At 62.9% G+C, this 16688-nt stretch overlaps 1 protein-coding gene across 1 annotated transcript in view; it reads left to right on the top strand.

Annotated features, from left to right (window-relative positions):
* The window catches only part of SLX9 (SLX9 ribosome biogenesis factor), a 34197-nt gene extending 24509 nt beyond the window's left edge, over positions 1 to 9688 (top strand). The window contains exons 4-6 of the mRNA XM_043593425.1: positions 4177 to 4327; positions 7174 to 7245; positions 8393 to 9688. Of these exons, the coding sequence (XP_043449360.1) occupies positions 4177 to 4327; positions 7174 to 7245; positions 8393 to 8516 (347 nt within the window). The 3' untranslated portion in view covers positions 8517 to 9688. The remainder of the gene's footprint in view (positions 1 to 4176; positions 4328 to 7173; positions 7246 to 8392) is intronic.
* Positions 9689 to 16688: the final 7000 nt, after the last annotated feature.

Genomic DNA, 16688 nt, shown 5'->3' with positions numbered 1-16688 from the left:
GCTGAGCGCAGCTATGGCCCGTGCCCTTCTGTCGCCGAGAAGGATTTCTTTATCTGGATGTACTCTTTGCTACCCACTTTCCTACGGACGGACACCTGGTCTTTTTCTCTTTTTAGCTACCGTGAAAAAGGCTGTGAACGTTCTTCACAGGTCTTTTTGTGGAATATGTTTTCCTTTCTCTGGGATGAGTAGTTGGGAATGGAACACGGGGTCATAGGGCAGGTGTATGTTTAGTTTAATAAGCAGCTGCCAGACGTTTCCTAGGGTGGTTGTACACTTACGCTCCCACCGGCTGCGGAGGCGCGTTCTGCCTGCGCCACGGCTCTGCCAGGGCGCGGCAGCGTCCGAGTGCCAGGCAGGGTGTCAGCCGCTCCTCGTGGCGGTGGCGCTTCTTACCGCCACCGGGCGTTTCACCCGCCGCGCCCGCTTGCACGGCATGTCCGGTCGTGTGTGGTTTCGTGAGGCTCTTTGCCTTCTGTTCCTGAGCTCCAAGAATTGTTCTTACGTCCGGGAGGCCAGCCCTGGGTCATGTACACGTGTTGCAGATTTTCTTCCAGACTGTGACTTTCCTGTTCATTCTCCTGACAAGTTTATTGCTTTGAGAGACAGACCGCGCCAGTGGGGGAGGGGCAGAGAGAGAGAGAGAGAGAGAGAGAGAGAGAGAGAATGAATCCCACGCAGGCTCCACGTTACTCGACCCCACCAAACAGTGAGGTCGTGACCTGAGCCAAAACCGAGTCGGACGCTTAACCGACTGAGCCACCCAGGCGCCCCAATGATTTAAAAATTTTTATCTTAGAGAGAGAGAGCGTGCATGCGAGGGGCAGAGAGAGAGGGAATCTCAAGCAGGCTCCACTCGGCGCGGAGCCCAGTGCGGAGCTCCATCCCATGACCCTGAGTGATCTGAGCCAAAACCAAGAGTCAGATGCTCAACCGACTGAGCCACGCAGGTGCCCCATCAGGCTAGTTTTAAATTAAACCATTTAGGATAAAGGAGTGACAGTCTCTGGGAACCTTCCAGAGCCAGCCGGGGGGGAGCGGTAGGGGCAGGAGGAGCCTCCTACCTACCCCCAAAACACTCAGAACTTGCTGCTCTAGATCACATAGTTGGTAGGATGGACCTTTCCCTGTCCGTCTTTGCTTATGAGTGGGCCGGCCGTGAGATTGTTCCTGGGGGACAGGCATCAGCGTGTGGTCTGTCAGGTCCAGCACCCCCACAAGGGTTTACTTGGAGAGAAGTCCGCCAAGGGGGCTATCTCCAGCCTAGGTACAAAGATGGCGGAGCCCGTGAGGGGAGGGGAGGCCCCGACCCGCCTGCCTGGAAGGAAGAAGGGTGGCTTCGACGCCAGAAGAGGGCATGGCAGGGTCCAGGCCTCGGAGGACACTCCAGGGGGGCACCTCTGCCTCCCTCCCTGTGCGGCCCCGTCTCTGGCTGGGAGACGGGAGCGACCCTGGGGCTCAGTGCAGAAGCAGGGGAGAGCCGGCTGGGCGGGGACCGTGGGGACGGCGGCGAGGTCACCCCTGCCGAGAGCTGCCGGCCTGGAGCGCCTGTGCTGAGCCGGTTGGCACGGAACTGACACCCCCTTAAATTCACTGTTCTCACTCCCTGAGCCCCCGGGCTGGAATGAAAGGGCACCCAAATCTGAGGATAAGGTAATGTTTCAGCCCCATGTGAAAAAGTTACAGAGCTGTTGAGGTAACACGGGCAAAGCCGAAGACCGCATTCACCGCCAAGTTCCATACGGGGGTAACCGCCGGCTGGTGGTGCAAGATTAAAGTCGCACAGCTTTTTGTATTTACCTGGGGTGTGTGTGTGTTCGTGCGTGTGTATGTGCGTGCACGCGTGCACATCAGTGCCTGGCGCCTGTGTTTTCTGGCTTCACGTTTCTGTTTGTCTTATTTGTCGTGTTTCATTGTTGCCTAGTTTTTGGGACAGCAGGTGGAAGGCTGCCTTCACACCTGCCCGGTGACGCCACACTGTTGGGATTTCTGTCACTTCACAGTTTGCTTCAGTGTCCAGGAGGCCCACTGTCTTGTTGCTTGTTCTTCTAAAAAACGTTTTGGCTACTCTTACCATTCAGTTCTTTTAAAAATGAGATTTGGGGTTGCCTGGGTTGCTCAGTTGGTTGAGCATCCGACTCCTGATTTTGGCTCAGGTCATGATCTCCTGGTTGAGATCAAGCCCTGCATTGGGCTCCACGCTGAGCCTGCTTGGGATTTTCAGTCTCTCTCTCTCTGCCCCTTAACTGTTTGTGTGAGTGTGCACACCTGCTCTCTGTCTCTCTTAAAATTAAAAAAAAAAAAAAAAAAAAAATTCTAGGGGGCGCCTGAGTGGCTCAGTCGGTTGGGCGTCTGACTTCAGCTCAGGTCATGATCTCACAGCTGGTGAGTTCGAGCCCCGCGTTGTCGGGCTCTGTGCTGACAGCTCGGGGCCTGGAGCCTGCTTTGGATTCTGTGTCTCCCTCTCTCTCTGCCCCAACCCACTTGCATTCTGTCTCTGTCTGTCTCAAAAATAAATAAACATTAAAAAAATTTTTTTTTAAAAAAGTAAGATTTGGAATTAGTTTCATAGGTTCAGTTAAAAATGCTGTTGAAGTTTGAGTCTGTTGTCAGCTTTGTGGTGGCTTGATTGGGCCGGCCGAGCTCTGCCCTATGGGTTCTCACTGCCGCCCACCCTCCCTAGGTGCTGAACTGCCCATGACGGATTGGTGTGGGGCTTCTGATGCTTTGCCAGAGAATACGAGGTTTCTGGTAGATAATCTCCTGCCAAATTAGAGAATGTCCTTCCGTTCATGGCTCTATTATAACTTTTACGGTGAGTGGATAGTGAGTTCTTTTTTGTTTAATTTAAAAAAACTTTTTAATGTTTATTTTTGAGAAAAAGGGAGAGAGTGAGCGGAGGAGGGGCAGAGAGAGAGAGGGAGACACAGAATCGGAAGCGGGCTCCAGGCTCCGAGCTGCCCGCGCAGAGCCCGACGCGGGGCTTGAACCCACACACTGCGAGATCGTGACCTGAGCTGAAGTTGGACGCTTAACCGACTGAGCCGCCCAGGTGTCCCCAGGATAGTAAATTCTTGCATCTTCCTTTTGGCATTTCTTATAGCGATGGTGGCCTTTCTGTTGAGGCAGACCGCTGCAGACCCCCTGGCAGACGTCCCTGCGTCGAATCACCCTTGTGCGCCTCGGACACGCTCCAGCTAGTTAACATGTGTTACTAATTTAAAGCACTTCCACTTGGATTTGCTAACGTCTGTGCAGCCGTGTGTGGGTGTCTTCCCCGGAGCCTCGGGCCTGTGCTTTGCTGCCCTCGGTCCCGGCGCCGGTCTGTCAGCACGCCCGCCCTGGCCTTTGCAGCCGTCCTAGGATGTTTGCCTCCCGGAGAAGCGGCGCCTGGTTTGATGGGACCTCAGTAAATTGTTTATCCTCTCCCTGGCAGGATGGGAAGTACCGACCTGTCCCCTTGTGATCCTGATGGTCCGGAGCGTTGAGGGGCGGCCATCCTTGTCCCCCGGAGCCCAGCTCTTCGGGGCAGGGAGAGTAGCCTCACTCCCCGGGGCCCCCTGGGCTCTCTGGGACCCTGGTTGGGGGCAGCTTGCGTGTCTCTGACTTTGGAGCAGGCGGGGTGAGCTCTTCAGAGCTGGCCCCGGACAGCCGAGGGACTTTGGGGTGCGAGGCGCTGCCCTGGTGCCGTGGCTCGGAGGGGGCCGGCTCCTGTGTCTGTGGATGGAGCCTCCCTTAGTGCTTGTCCCTGGTAGGTGGGTGCTTGCAGTTTCTAGAAACGACTTCTGTGCAGAGGCTTCCTGGGGCCCCACAATATCAACTCCCCTACGTGGGGACGCACTTCCTCCCTCCCGGTCCCAGGAGGCACTTGGAGAGCACAGGAGATGTGGCCCTGCCGTAGGTGATTCACTGTTTAAATCCTTGTCCGTTTGCCCACTTCTGACCGCACATCCCTGCTCCTGTCCCCAAAAGGCGCAGGCCACCGTGCTAGTGTCCCTTTTCAGCAGGAGAAGGCCTCCGTGCCTGCAGCTCAGTCTCGTCATTCTGCCATTAGGAATTGTGCCTCTGTGATGGGGTGCCGGCCTGCCCCCGGGCTCCCGGGGTGCCGGCAGGAACGAAGCTGCCCGTCCTTCATTCTCTGCTTCTCTCACTGACCTCACGTCTCCTCTTCCCCAGAGATCGAAGCCATAAAGCTGGCCGAGCAGAAGCGCAAGGCAGAGCGGAGACGGAGGGCCACGGTGGTGGTGGGGGACCTGCAGCCCCTGAAGGACGCCCTCCCTGAGCTGCTGGAGCTGGAGGCCGGTGGCCGGCGGCCGCGTTCTGCAGGGTGAGCGTCTGTGTGCGGCTGCCTCGGGAACTTGAGGCTGCGAGGCCGGGCCGGGGGCCAGAGCGGGAGAAGAAATGGAGGAGGGGAGGGGTAGGCAGGCAAAGGCCCCAGAGGGGCCTGGCCCGGTTGTTGATGCAGAAACGCTTGCTTCCACGGACCCAGCCGCGAGGTCAGCAGGTGGTGGGGCCTCCCTTGGCCAGCACGTCGAGGAGGGGCGCCTGCTGGCCGTTTGGGCCTCAGAACGGCTTTGCCGGGAGGGCTGCTGCATGGGGTGGGGGTGTCCCTCCTGTACCGCTGCTGGGCTCTATTCCCCGTGTGCCCTCTGCTTCGCTCCCCAGAGACGCAGCCTGGCACCGTGCCCCCTGCCTCTGGTACCCCGTCCGAGACGCACACGTCCCGGTAGCGCTTCCTGCCGCCCTGCTGTGCGTGCTCTAGAGAAGCTGGTCCCTCTGCCGTCCCCTCCCCGCTCACAGGCTTGAGGGCGGGGGGCGTCAGGCCGTGTGCTCAGGGCCGCTCGGCTGCAGAGCCGGAAGCTCCCAGGCCACCTCCTGGGATGGAAGCACCTAGAGCATTCGGTCCGGCAAGGAGTCGGGTGGCCATCACCCCCGCAGCCGCAAGCTTTGCCTTGGGTCCCTGTACTCCCTCCCGCCTGGTTGTGCCTGGCCGGGAGCCCCCAGCCCCATCTCGCCAAGAGCAGGCCCAGCCCATCAGCATTCATCACAGGAAGTGTCTGGGCCTCTTCCTGGCCTTCCGTGGCCAGATTCCTCGGAGCCCGGGAGGAGGCCGTGCTGCTGGGGTTAGGTACCCCCGGTGGGTGACTTCAGAGGGTGTGGACGGCACAGATGGCTCCGTGACTGCTCTTGTCCCCACCCTCTGGGCAAGTCCCAGAGTCCTGGTCGGACAGGACGTGGTGTGGGGATGGCCTTGGCACCCTGGACACCCAGACCTGAACGCAGGGGTCCCCAGGCACCCACTGGGACACCCTGACCGAGGCCCTGGGCCACTCCAAGCTTGTTCCACATCTGTGATGTGGCCTCCCGGGGCGATGGCGGCAGGGAGCCCGGGGCTCGGGGCTTTTGGAGCATGCCTGCCCCTAGCCATGTCCCAGCCTCCATCCGCGTGGGCGCCACAGAGGACTCCTGACACGAGCCAGCACGCGGACGGTCGACAGTCCTGCTGCTCCTTGGGAAGGTTAGCTTCTCTAGAAATCAGTCCTCTGGGCAAGAGAGTGTCAGGTGAAGGTCGTCTTTTCCATCCTGACGAACCAGGTGGGGAGCCCCATGCAGCCGAGCCACCGGGCCAGCGGGCACAGGGGCGAGGCCGCCTATCCGCGGGACTCCGTCGGGTCCGGGTGGCCTTGGCTACGTCTTGAGGCTGCTGCCGCCGCTACCCCAGAGCGGCCCCGGCTGGTGGCTGCTGCTGGAGAGCTGGCTAGAGGTGGCAGCATGGCTCCACTGGCCGCCGCCCCCCCCCACCCCCCCGCTGGGTGGACTCGGGTTCGCTCGCCGGGCTGTGGGTTTACACAGGAGTCTGCGTGTTCCCACCGGCGTCGTTTGGTGTTTTTTCCACACACTTGGTTTCCGAGGCCCCTGGGGGCCGGGCGGGCCCTGTGGGCTCACCCGTGACAGGGGAGTGACAGCGGTGAGGGTGGACGTGCCGGGGGTCACCCGCCTTGGGACTGCGGGCCTGGCTACCCAGAGTTTGCCAGGAAAGCATTTGCCTGTTTGACAGGGAAACTGAGGCTTCAGGGCTACAGTGGTTTTCCCAAGGTTTGTGCTGGGTCAGCCGATGTCCAGAGCCACTGCCTCCAGTGCTGGTGAGGCTGGGGTCACCTGTGCGGGTACCTGAGCAGCGAGCCAGGCTGTGCGCTCTGAGCCGCACAGCATTCCCGCCGGGGGTGGGGGGTGGTCTCAGTCCAGCCACCATCTGCCGTGCTCGGTCTGCAGCCAGAACCAAGCTCGGAGGCCACGAGTGAGTATCTGCTCTTCTACGAGCTCTCTGCCTTGGCCATTTCAAAGCAGACCAAGGCCCGGACCTGTCTGGACACAGGGGACAGGACTGAGGGGTTGGCTGGGTTTGTGCTGGGGTGTTGGCTCTGCTCACCCCGATGGCCTTGGGGATTCACCCTGTCTGCCTTTGTCCGCAGGACGGGAGCCTCCCCCCGGGAGCTGCTTACCGGGGTCCTAGCCGTGCCCTGAGGCTCGGTGACCATCTTGGCCTCCCACCTTGCTAGGGGGGGTCACCTGGCCCACGGGCACCGAGGGGACTCCCAGATGTGTCTCTGCTGGCAGAGCTGGAGGGCTGTGGGAAGCATCAGTGGATTTACAGATGGGGGGGGGGGGGTGGCCCAAGGCCTGGGATGCCAGCCCGTTCTGCGAGGGGTCTGCTCCCGGGTGAATGCAGGGTCAGCAGCCAGAGGAGCAGAGCCGAGGTGGCCTGGGGCAGAGGGGGACTCGGGAAAGCCTGGCCGTAGACTCGGAGTCTGGGACGGGCCCTTGGGGATGCACGTGGCCGTCTTGGCGGCCCTGCCTGAGAGCGGGCACTCGAGTCAGCGTGAGTGAGAGGAGAGGCGGGTGCAGGTGCTCTCTTAGGCTCAGGAGACAGGTCTTTCATTCATATTTTATCAGAAAACATGAATAAAGAATGAGGCCTTCTGGTCTAGAGGCTAAATTTAGGTGTTGGCTCCGGGCTCTGGTTTTCTCGCCCTTCTTGCCGCCCGCCACGTAGACGTGTCTCTTGGTACCGGCTCCCCAGGGAGATGGGCTGCGCCGGGTCTTGTGGGGAGTCCCACGGGGAGAAGGGGTCCAGGGTCCCCGCGCTGACCTGCTTCTCTGTGTCCCCAACAGGGTGAGGGTGAGCAGGAGGCCCCGGCCCGCCGAGTTGAGCCGCATGAGTGCCGCGCAGAGGCTCCAGCTCCTGTGAGTAGGGCCCACCCCCAAATGGGGCTCCGCCGCTTCCACCCCTCTCCTCCCGTCATGCCCCCCGTGCGTGTCCGGTGTCCGGCCCGGGTCCGCTCGGGCACCACGGACCGCTTGGCGTGCAGCAGCATTTCCAGCTGGGCTGGGAGCCCCTTCCGTGGGCAGCAAAGGGAGCGGAAGCTACCAGAACCAGCGCTGCCAGCCCTTAGGGGGTCCCCGTTGGAGCCCAGGGCCCCCGGCCATCCCGGGCATTGGGAGCGGACACCTGGCTTGGGCAGTCGGTCCAGAGGGGGCGGTCTCCCTGACGACAGCCAGGAAGGCACCTTGAGGTTTGGCCTTGCCTGTCCTGCCCCCACCTGCCCTAGGCCGGGCGGCCCCTGCTGCGACACATCCCCCCCTGCCCAGACTGCTTCTGGAACTGCCATCCTGAGGTTTCGGACCGGGTCCCCTCAGTTTCCGTGCGGAGGTGACGTCCCCCAGGGGTGCCCACCAGACTCGAGCTGGCCCTGGCGCATCTGAGAGGGGCTGGCTGGGCTCAGAGACCGGCGGGGGGGGAGAGCGGCAGCCACCATCTGGACTCGGGGGGCCCCGGACCCCACCCCCGGAGGAAGCCGTCCCGTCTCCCATCGCACCTCTGTCGCCACGGTACCCTCTGTGAGAAGGGCCGGTCTTGGGCTGGCGGGTGCGGAGCTCCCGCCCCTCCGTGACTGCGGAGTCAGCAGAGCTGCGGGGAGGGGGAGGGCGCCTCTTATGTAAGGCCGCCTGTGCAGGCCGCGGGCAGGCTCTGCCTCCCCACGTTTGTCAGCTTCCTGCTGCTTTGAGTCGCAGCTCCCCACGAAGGCTGGGATGGGGGCCCAGAGCCCACTCCCTGGAGGAGGGGCCGGTGTCCCAGACCCATGGGCACATACAGTCCCTCCTAGTGCCGCCCCCCCCCCCCCCCCCGCCACCTCCCTGTGGTGACCCTTAGGCCCCAGGTGCTCTGTCCCGGGGTAACCCCTGGCCTGGCCCGCCCGCTCCAGTGTCCAGCCCCGCCCGAGGTGCCTGAGTATGGGGTGGCTGACGGGAGGCGGTGCCGACGCCCGTCCCTAGCACCCCACACCGAGGTGTGTGGGGGTTCGCTGACCCGCTCTGATCTCTGTTCTTTCAGCGAGGAAGAAAGGGCCCGGTTTCAGGAGCTGCTGGCCAGTCCGTCCTACAGGGCCAGCCCCCTGCTGGCCATCGGGCAGCAGCTGGCCCAGCAGATGCAGCTGCACGGCGGCGGCCAGCTCTGACCCGGTCCGGAGGCGTGCCGTGAGCCCCGAGGACCCGCCCCTGCCGTCATCGCCTTGAACCCGGCGGCAGTGCCCACCGTGAGGATGAGCTGTGGCGTGACCTCGGGCAGTGGGCCTGCGGGCTTCCTTCCAGGCTGCTCTTGGGCTTTTCTGGGCTGGCCGACCGGGATGGCACGACCTACCGCCCGGCAGGCGTCAGGATCCCGAGACGCGGCCACGTTGTTCCGTGCTTCGGGGGCACTTGGCGCCCTCCTGGTTCCCGGGGGCTCAGATGGAACATCTCCTGTCTGCTTCTCCCGTTTTGTCTCTGTGCCGCTCCCCCGGCCCTCTCCCTGCCGTGGCCCCGAGCCCAGGTTGCTCCCCTCCACCTGCTCTTGTGGTTAAGGGGAGCAGGGCCGCCGCTGTCCGTCAGCCTGGACGCGGGGCACAGGCCTGGTCCCGCCCTGCGGCGGCTGACCCGAGGGCAGGATGGGTATTTATTGTGAGAAGCCTGGGGTTTGGAGGCCGGACTGTGGGAAATCAGACTTAAACCCTTGATTCGAGGATGTGGAGGGGGCTGCTTTTCTGGCCAGAGGCCCCGAGCTCGTGGATGTGCGGCTCAGAGGCCTGGGCCCCCGCGGCGGCGGCTCTGGGCCCAGGACGGGGCCTGGGTACCAGCGCCCCTCACAGGCGGGCGACAGCCTGGGCGTGCTGCCTCTGCGTCTGGGCGCCAGGCCAGTCTGGGCCCTGTGGCTGATCTGTCCCTGACCTCTAGTGGCGTGGCCGCCGTGCTCACGACACACAGACACCTCAGCAGTGTCCGCCGAGCCTGTCCAGGAACGGATGGCTGAATGGAATCGGATCCTGGACCCCTTCTCTGCACAAGAGCACACGGTGTGGACACATCACAGGGACGGGACACAGAAGGGACAGATAAGACCACAGAGGCTGCAGGTGGCAGCCGAGTCCCCTCAGCCAGAGGTCAGCGTGGCCATGTCGCCAGGACCGCCAGGCCCTAAGGGACGGTACGGTCTTGTTCTCAGCACAGAAACCAGTTCTCCATAAGTGAGACAAGCTGTTTACAAAGCGGTATTTGTGACAAACTCGTTTCTGCAATAAAATCACTGCTGGGAAAAAGAGTGGGGCACTGGCCGCCCGGGAGGCGGCGCGGATGCCTGGGCGTTTCCCCATCACGCCTTTCTGTGTTGTCTGCGTTTGGTGACAGTGGTCGCAAGGCTCATCTTACGTGTTGTCTGAGGAGAAAATCTCCTTCCTGGTCCCGCAGCAAGTCCCGTCTGACCACGGCTGGGCCTGCTCGCCCCCTCGTGCCCTTATCAGGCCCTCCCCCTCGGCCGCTCTGAGAGCACGAGCTGTGGGTAAGGGAGAGGCCGGAGGGAGGCTGGGTGGGCTCCCCGCGAGGAGGTGAGGTCCGTACGCTGCCCCTTCCGCCGACCTCAGGACTCACCCCAAGGAAATGGGCTGAGAAACCTCAAACGTGTGGGGACAACCCCCCCTCCCGAGCAGACTACCGGACCCCAGTGACGGCTGCTGCTCAGATGATCTGGGGCTCGTGGGGTTGGAAACGGGAGCTCCAGTCCTGCAGGCGCCCCCCCCTGGGTGTGGCCCCCCGGGTGTGGCCGGACGCCTGGCCTGAGCGGGACGGGAAGCTTCCAGCCACCGCTCTGCGGTGTGTTGCAATGGGCGTGAGTTACTGGGTGGTGAGTTTAGGTGGAGACACGGAATAGACCAGTACTGTTTGTGCATTTTAAAACCCTGTGCGCTTCAGGCGCGTGGGCCGACGGCTCTGGGACCTGCCTTCAGGGCCCTCGCAGAGCGCTGGCTGGGGACTGTGTCCTTAACTAGGCGCACCGTGGGCCCCACAGAGCCGGCCGGTGTCCCTACCCCCCGTGCCTATTGTCCAGGTGCACAGCACCAGAACCAGTGGGGGAGGGGACAGAGAACATGCCGCCGAAGCACAGTGCCAGGCTGGAGCAGTGAGCCCGTTGTAGGCCTTGTCCCTCTGAGTCCAAGGGCTCCTCTCCAAGCCCCTGACTGTCCCTTTTCCCTGATGGGCCCTGCCTGCCCTGTCCCCAGGCTCACCTCTGAAGCTTTCCCTGGTGAGGAGGCCAAGGGACCGTTACCTCCCCTGGCCCCCAGCCAGAAATCTTCAAGAGCCCCTTTTGCACTCCCATGACCCACCTGGATCTTCCTTCCCCATTAAACACCCCCCTCTTTCTCTTCCCTTCTTGTAGCTACAGTTGCTGTCCCATTCTTTTCGTGGACATGTGTATCAGTTACCAACTGCTGCCATCGCCGAATAACGAACATTCCCCAAACACATACAGCCGGGTGTTTTCCCCACAAGTCTGGGCCAGGCTGGACTCTTGCCTGAGGCACCCGCTGAATTTGTTTCCTAGGTAACAGATTACCAGACACGTGACTTCAAGCTCCAGAAGCCTATTCTCTCCTGGGAGGCTGGAAGTCCCGTTGGTGCTGGCAGGGCCATGCTGCTCCAGAGACCTCCACGTGGGGGGACGTCTTTGCCTTTTCCAGTATCTGCGGTTTGCCAGTGACTCTGGCGTCTCTAGGCTGGTGGCCGCCCAGGGACTCTCCTTGTCTCTGCCTTCACATGCACCCGTGGGTCGGGGCCCACCCTCCTCCAGAATGATCTCAGCTTAATTAATTCATTGCACAGATTCCATTTCCAAATACAGTTACGTTCTGAGGCCCCAGGAAGACGTGAATCTGTGGAGGAGCACTCGGCCAGGAGGCTGGTCTGGGCACCAGGGTTCTCAGAACCCCCAGCTGAATAGAGGGTGCACGTCCAGAGTCCAACACCACTCGTGAGGTGGGGCGGGGGAGCGCTGGGTGTGGGGAGACTGGGGCGGGGTGTTGACACAGGAGAGGGGACAGCAGAGCTCTGAGCAGGAGCTGTGTGCGGACTGGGCTTCCTTATGTGGTGGAGAGGGTCCCCCTCCACGCCACGCCAACGCCAACCCACGCCACCCCGCGTTCTCCCTTCCTGCATGTGCCCTGCCCCGTGTTTCCCCCTCGTGTTCTCTGTGCTTTCTTTCCCGGGGATCGAAACTCCAGGGCAGCGTTTGCTCTGACCGCTTGGGTCGGCGGCACCCGGGGCTGCGCAGCCTGGTGGCAGCACATCGCATGAATGAATGTCTGAGTGGATGTGTGAGGGGCAGGACGCGGTGGGCCTGTGTGGGCCCAGGTGACTAAGCCCAGGGTCTCCATGTGGTGTCCAGCTGGGGGGGGGGGTTCCTCGGGACCCCGACTCACAAGTGCCCGCAGCACATCCCCTCCATGTCCCTCACTGTGCCTTCTTTGCCACCCTGCTGGCCTGCTCCGGGGCGGGGGGCGGTGAGGAGGAAGGGGTCGGTGTGAATGCGTGGCCCCCAGGGTCTGTGAGACCGTCGCAAGCCGGCAGGCCGCCAGGGCCGGCTCCTACTCGGGTCATTCTCGGGTATGGATCGCTGGACTGCAGATTGCTGGGCCCTGTCTACAGGGAGCTTGCCAGGATGGGCCCGGGTCTGGTCCTGGGCAGACGGTGACGCATGAGCCTGACGCCGGCCCCAAAGCCTCTCTGCCAGCTTGCGTGCAGTTGCAGGCCTCGGTGGTGCTTCGGGGCCTTTGTCTTGGGCACGGAAGGGCGTCGGTGCTGGCAGCCTCTGCCGGGGTGGTGAGTCAGGCGCCGGCAGCCGTGCCTGTCAGGGTCCTGTGTTGCCTGGAAGTCAGGTGTTTAGCAAACTGCTTGTGGAACGTTCTTGGCGCAGCCATGGCACCCGTGACGGCCGCCTGGGCTGATGTCACTGTGCCGCGATGTGGGGGCTCAGCCCCTGCTTGGCCCCAGTGGGTTGGTGGCCGCCACCCCGTGACCCGGGCTTTCCAGGGTGCTGCCGTCGCCGCGTGTCTCCAGGCTATCGGGAGAGCTGGCTGGCTTGTGGAGATAGCAAGACGCCAGCCTTCCGGCCCTTTCTCTGATGTCGCGTTCCCCGGGGCAGCGAGTCTCCTGCTTCTGGACCGCAGGCCCTCGGCCTACGTGAACAGCGTCCTTGTTTTGAAGTCAGACTCCATCAACTGCATTTTCTCCTAAAGCACTAAAATAACGTAGGGTAAAGTGGTAATTAGACACGTGTTCCTGACGTTGGCTTGTGTTTCTCAAGGCTCTGCTGAGATCGGGAAATGTCATTTGCCGGGTCCTTGGGAGAACATCAGAGATTACTGGCGTCTTTGAATTCAGATGTGTCTTCTGGTTGCTCCTGGGCCAAGAGTCTGCAGGGCCTCTTGCCAGGCCTTGTCCCTTCTTGTTCCTCTGGTCACAGGCGAGCTGAGCCCTGACCCGGGACCTCCTCTGCAGAGGGAAACTGAGGCCCAGAGAGGGCAGTGACGCTGTGGTTGGGGCTGCGGCTGGAGCTGGGGTATCTGCTGCTTGTCCTGCTGAGGCAGATGTCCTCAGAATGCAGAGCTCCTGCCACCCCGGGACCCCGCCCCTGCCTCTGACCTCTGCCCTCAGTTCGGGTTCAGTTCCCAAGCGCAGGGCTCGGGTGCCCTGGGAGGGACAGCGCCCTGCTCCCTGCTCTGGTGTCTGGGTTTCTTACGCAGCGGTAATTATTCCCACCTCTGGTCCCACCTCTGGTCCCACCTCCGGTCTCCTAGGTTGGGAGCGGACTCTAATTACATAACGGTGTTTGATTAGAGAATCTGCCCTGGTCAGCTCTCGGGCTCTGGGCTCCTGCGTGAACAGCCTTTCCACTGCCTTCTGCAGACGCCTCCCGGGCCCTGGCCTGCTGACCCAAGTGCCACCCAACATACTGATGAGCCCTGTGTCCTCTGGCCTGCCACCTGGCGGGGTTCACCCCCAGCTCTCATTCACCCCGCCAGCCCTTCTGCCCGAGTCTGTGGGCAGTTCCACACACCGGCACACAGGAAGCTTAGTCTGCTGGGGACGGGCACGGTCCGCTGTAAGCTCCGTGGGGTCCCTGGGGCCACCGGAGGTCTCCAGGGGAGGGGCTGGCTGCCTTCCAAGCAGTGGGAACACTTGGGGAGGGGACGGTGGCAAGTGTGAGTGAGGAGGGGATGTGAATTCAGCTGGCGGGAGCTGACACCCTCCTGACACTCTGTCAAGATACAGGTGCCGGGCCCACTAGCTTGGTGGCCCCTCTGCTCGAGGGTGACAGGAGGGGGGAGTCTTCCTCCTGTGTGAGTGCCTTGGGGAGAGGCGTGTAGGGAAGGGGAGGGGTGTGCAGGGGAGGGATATGTTTGGGAGGGGTTGGTTGTCTTGAGGTTCTAGAATTTGCTACAGTCTGCCCTCTGTCCCCAAAGATCCAGGTCCCCCTGTGCCCCTAGACCCACGAGGCCACTGCAGGGCAGCACCAGCCAGAGGCTGAGCCCTCCTAAGTGCCGTGACCCGGGCTGGGCACTGAGCGGAGCTCCTGTGCCCTGGGGACACTTGCCTCACCTGTCCCAAGGCCTGGGCTGCGGTGGTGGGACGGGCCTGGGACACTTGAGGACTTCTATTGAAAGGGGGGAGTGGAGGCCGGGACCAGTCAGACCTCGTCCCTGGATGGTTGTAAGTGCCCGGAGGAGTGGTTGGCCAGCTGTCCAGTCCTCTCAAGCCCCTCTCTCCACACCCCTGTCCCTTCCTGGACCTGGCTGGAACCTGGAGGTGGCTGTCCTTCCTGACAGCACAGGCCTGGGTGGGGGCTTCTCTTGGGACACAGGGCTGGGCTAGGGCCTCACATATTGGGCAGGCCTAACCCTGGGAGCACGTGGGATCCCCTTTTCTGGAAGAGAGTAGGGCTGCCTGGGGAGGACCCCAGCAGGGGGCTGCTTAGGGGACCGCCCAGCTACAAGGCTCCCGCTTTAGATGTCAGGGCACTGCTGTCTTCCTGCGTGTGGGCCAGAAGCTGTCGGAGGACCCTGCGGTTCTGGCCCTGCTCGGACAAGGGTCCTGACTGGTGGGTGACGTTGGCTGGGGCTGAGGGGCAGTCACGGTGCTGACCTGACGGCCCTGACCCTGCTGCAGGGCCATGTGCCCCAAACTCCTCAGTGTTCCCCTGGGGTGGGGGGAGGCGAGTTCAGATTTGGACCCCAGGCAGGACTGGGACACCTCTTTCCACCCAGGAGATGCTGCTGCTACTGACCAGGGACACGTCCTGTGGGCGACCCGGGCAGGGGCATCGGCCTGCGAGACCTGGGGAGGTCCTCACCCTAGCCCCACTCGGGGGCCTGGCCATCGTCTGGAAAAACGTAGCTGCTGTGGGGTGTGTGTGGGACTGTGTGCACACGTGTGTGTACATGCATGTATGTGTGTGCACGTGTGAGGACTGGTGCCTCTGTTCACACGTGCTCACGTGTGCACGTGTGTGTATACGCACATGTATATGTGTGTGCGGATTACATGCTTTTAGGTGCAAACTCAGAGCTCGTCTGTTTGTGTTCCCTGTGATGTGCGTAACTTCCTGGGCTGGAGAGTCGTAGCGTTCCTAATTCTGGAACACTTTTATCAAGAAGAGGTGAATTTCACTGAATGCCTTCTTGGCTTCTGTTGAGAAAGTCATGTGTTTTGTTATTTTGTTGTTATTTTTCCTGTGGGGGGGGGGCGAGCAGAGTGATTAATTTTCCTCATGCTGCCGGCTTTGCATTCCTGGGGTCACGTGCTTGGCTCGGGCTGTGTTTCGGTTGCTGGGGTTTTACTGTGCCGCCGGGGAGCGAGAGGGGCGGCGCGACCTCTGAACCGTGAGGTTTCCCCGCGGGTCTCGAGGAAGGTTTCCACGGGGTCTCCGAGCTTCAGCTCTCTGGACCGGGCAGGGGTGGCAGCGGGGGAGGCACGTGTGTTCTCTCTGTCCCCCTGCCTTTGCCCTGGCCTGAGCCCGTGGCCCCCCGAGGCCGGACACCGCCTGCCTGCCCTGCTCCCACCGGCGGTGCCCAGCTCCCTGCAGTCCCCGCCAGGCTCCCGCAGCCTGGGTGACGGCCCGGTCCCGCCCTCCTCCTGGGGAGGGGGTCCTGAGGTTCTGCGCCAGAGGCCACATCGGGCCCAGCGGGACCCCGGCCTGTTCGGCCCCTCGGATGTCCTGGTCCCAACCTTCCAGAAGGAGCAGGCGCTGTGCTGAGGCCACCACCCCTGTCTGGGGTCCTGACGTGGGTGTGTCCTTCACAGCCCCTAACGGACAGGCCCGCCCCTCCTACCTGGCCCTTGAAGCCTGCCAGCGTCTCCTCGTCCTCTGTGAGCAAACCTGCTTCATGGGGGGCGTGTCGCCGCTATGGCAGATGGCGGATGCCCAGGTGTCCCTCCCCCGCCGGGACAGACATGAATCTGTCATGTGCTCAGAGCCCTCCTGGCGTCCTTCGTGCTGCCCTCAGCCTTGACTGTCAACTGTGTTCAAAAGGTGTGCTCGGGAGAGGAGGGCCGGGGAGGGAGAGTCGGTGGGGGGTGGCGGGCAGCCCCGGGATGGGGATGCTGAGGGGCCCACGGAGGAGGTGTGCCTGTGGCCTCCTCCGGGGGAGGCCCAGGGACCAGGTGGGTGGCCGGCTCTCAGAAGGAAGCCTGGGCGCACGCATTGGCCGTGTGGGCTCTGCCAGGAGCACCCCCCTGCGGGGCGCCCCTGCCACAGAGCACGGCCCAGCCCGAAGCCCGGGGCACTGTGGCGGGCGCACCCTGTCCCAACCCGGTCCCGCCTCTCCCCAGCTTGGCGGTGGGCCCGCGCCCCCTGCCCCTGGAGTTGGGCACAGCCGGGGACTCGACGTGGCCTCGGGAGCGCACACGACTTTGGGGGACGCTCCCAGAGTCCGCGCGTGGTGTGCAGTTCCGGTATGACGGGCGTGGCTGCAGACGGGGGCCTGTCCGGCAGCCTGGGTCCCCGTGTGCAGGCCACAGGGACCGGAGCCCTGGGCCCGACCCGCGATGGTGGCGGAAGGCGCTGGCTCTTCTGTCCCGTGGCCGGAACGCCTGCCGTCTGGGTCCTGCCGAGAGGACCGAGGAAGGGACGCGGGGAGTGGTGCTCGGTGGCTCCTGGGGTCGGGAGACGACGCCGCAAGTGCCGGGAAAGGACAGGCGTGTGTGGCAGCGAGCCGCGTACGACAGGCCAGACGCGCGCACAGCCAGCCCTCCCGCGGCCGCTTCTCTCAGGCGCAGCGGGGCTGGCGGGCACCGGCCCGGTTGTGCCGTGACGGACCCTGGAG

The sequence above is a fragment of the Prionailurus bengalensis genome, chromosome C2 (genome assembly GCF_016509475.1).
Source record: "Prionailurus bengalensis isolate Pbe53 chromosome C2, Fcat_Pben_1.1_paternal_pri, whole genome shotgun sequence".
NCBI lineage: Eukaryota > Metazoa > Chordata > Mammalia > Carnivora > Felidae > Prionailurus > Prionailurus bengalensis.
The sequence above is the reverse complement of the archived record's forward strand: the minus strand, read 5'-3'. Positions and strand labels throughout refer to the sequence as shown.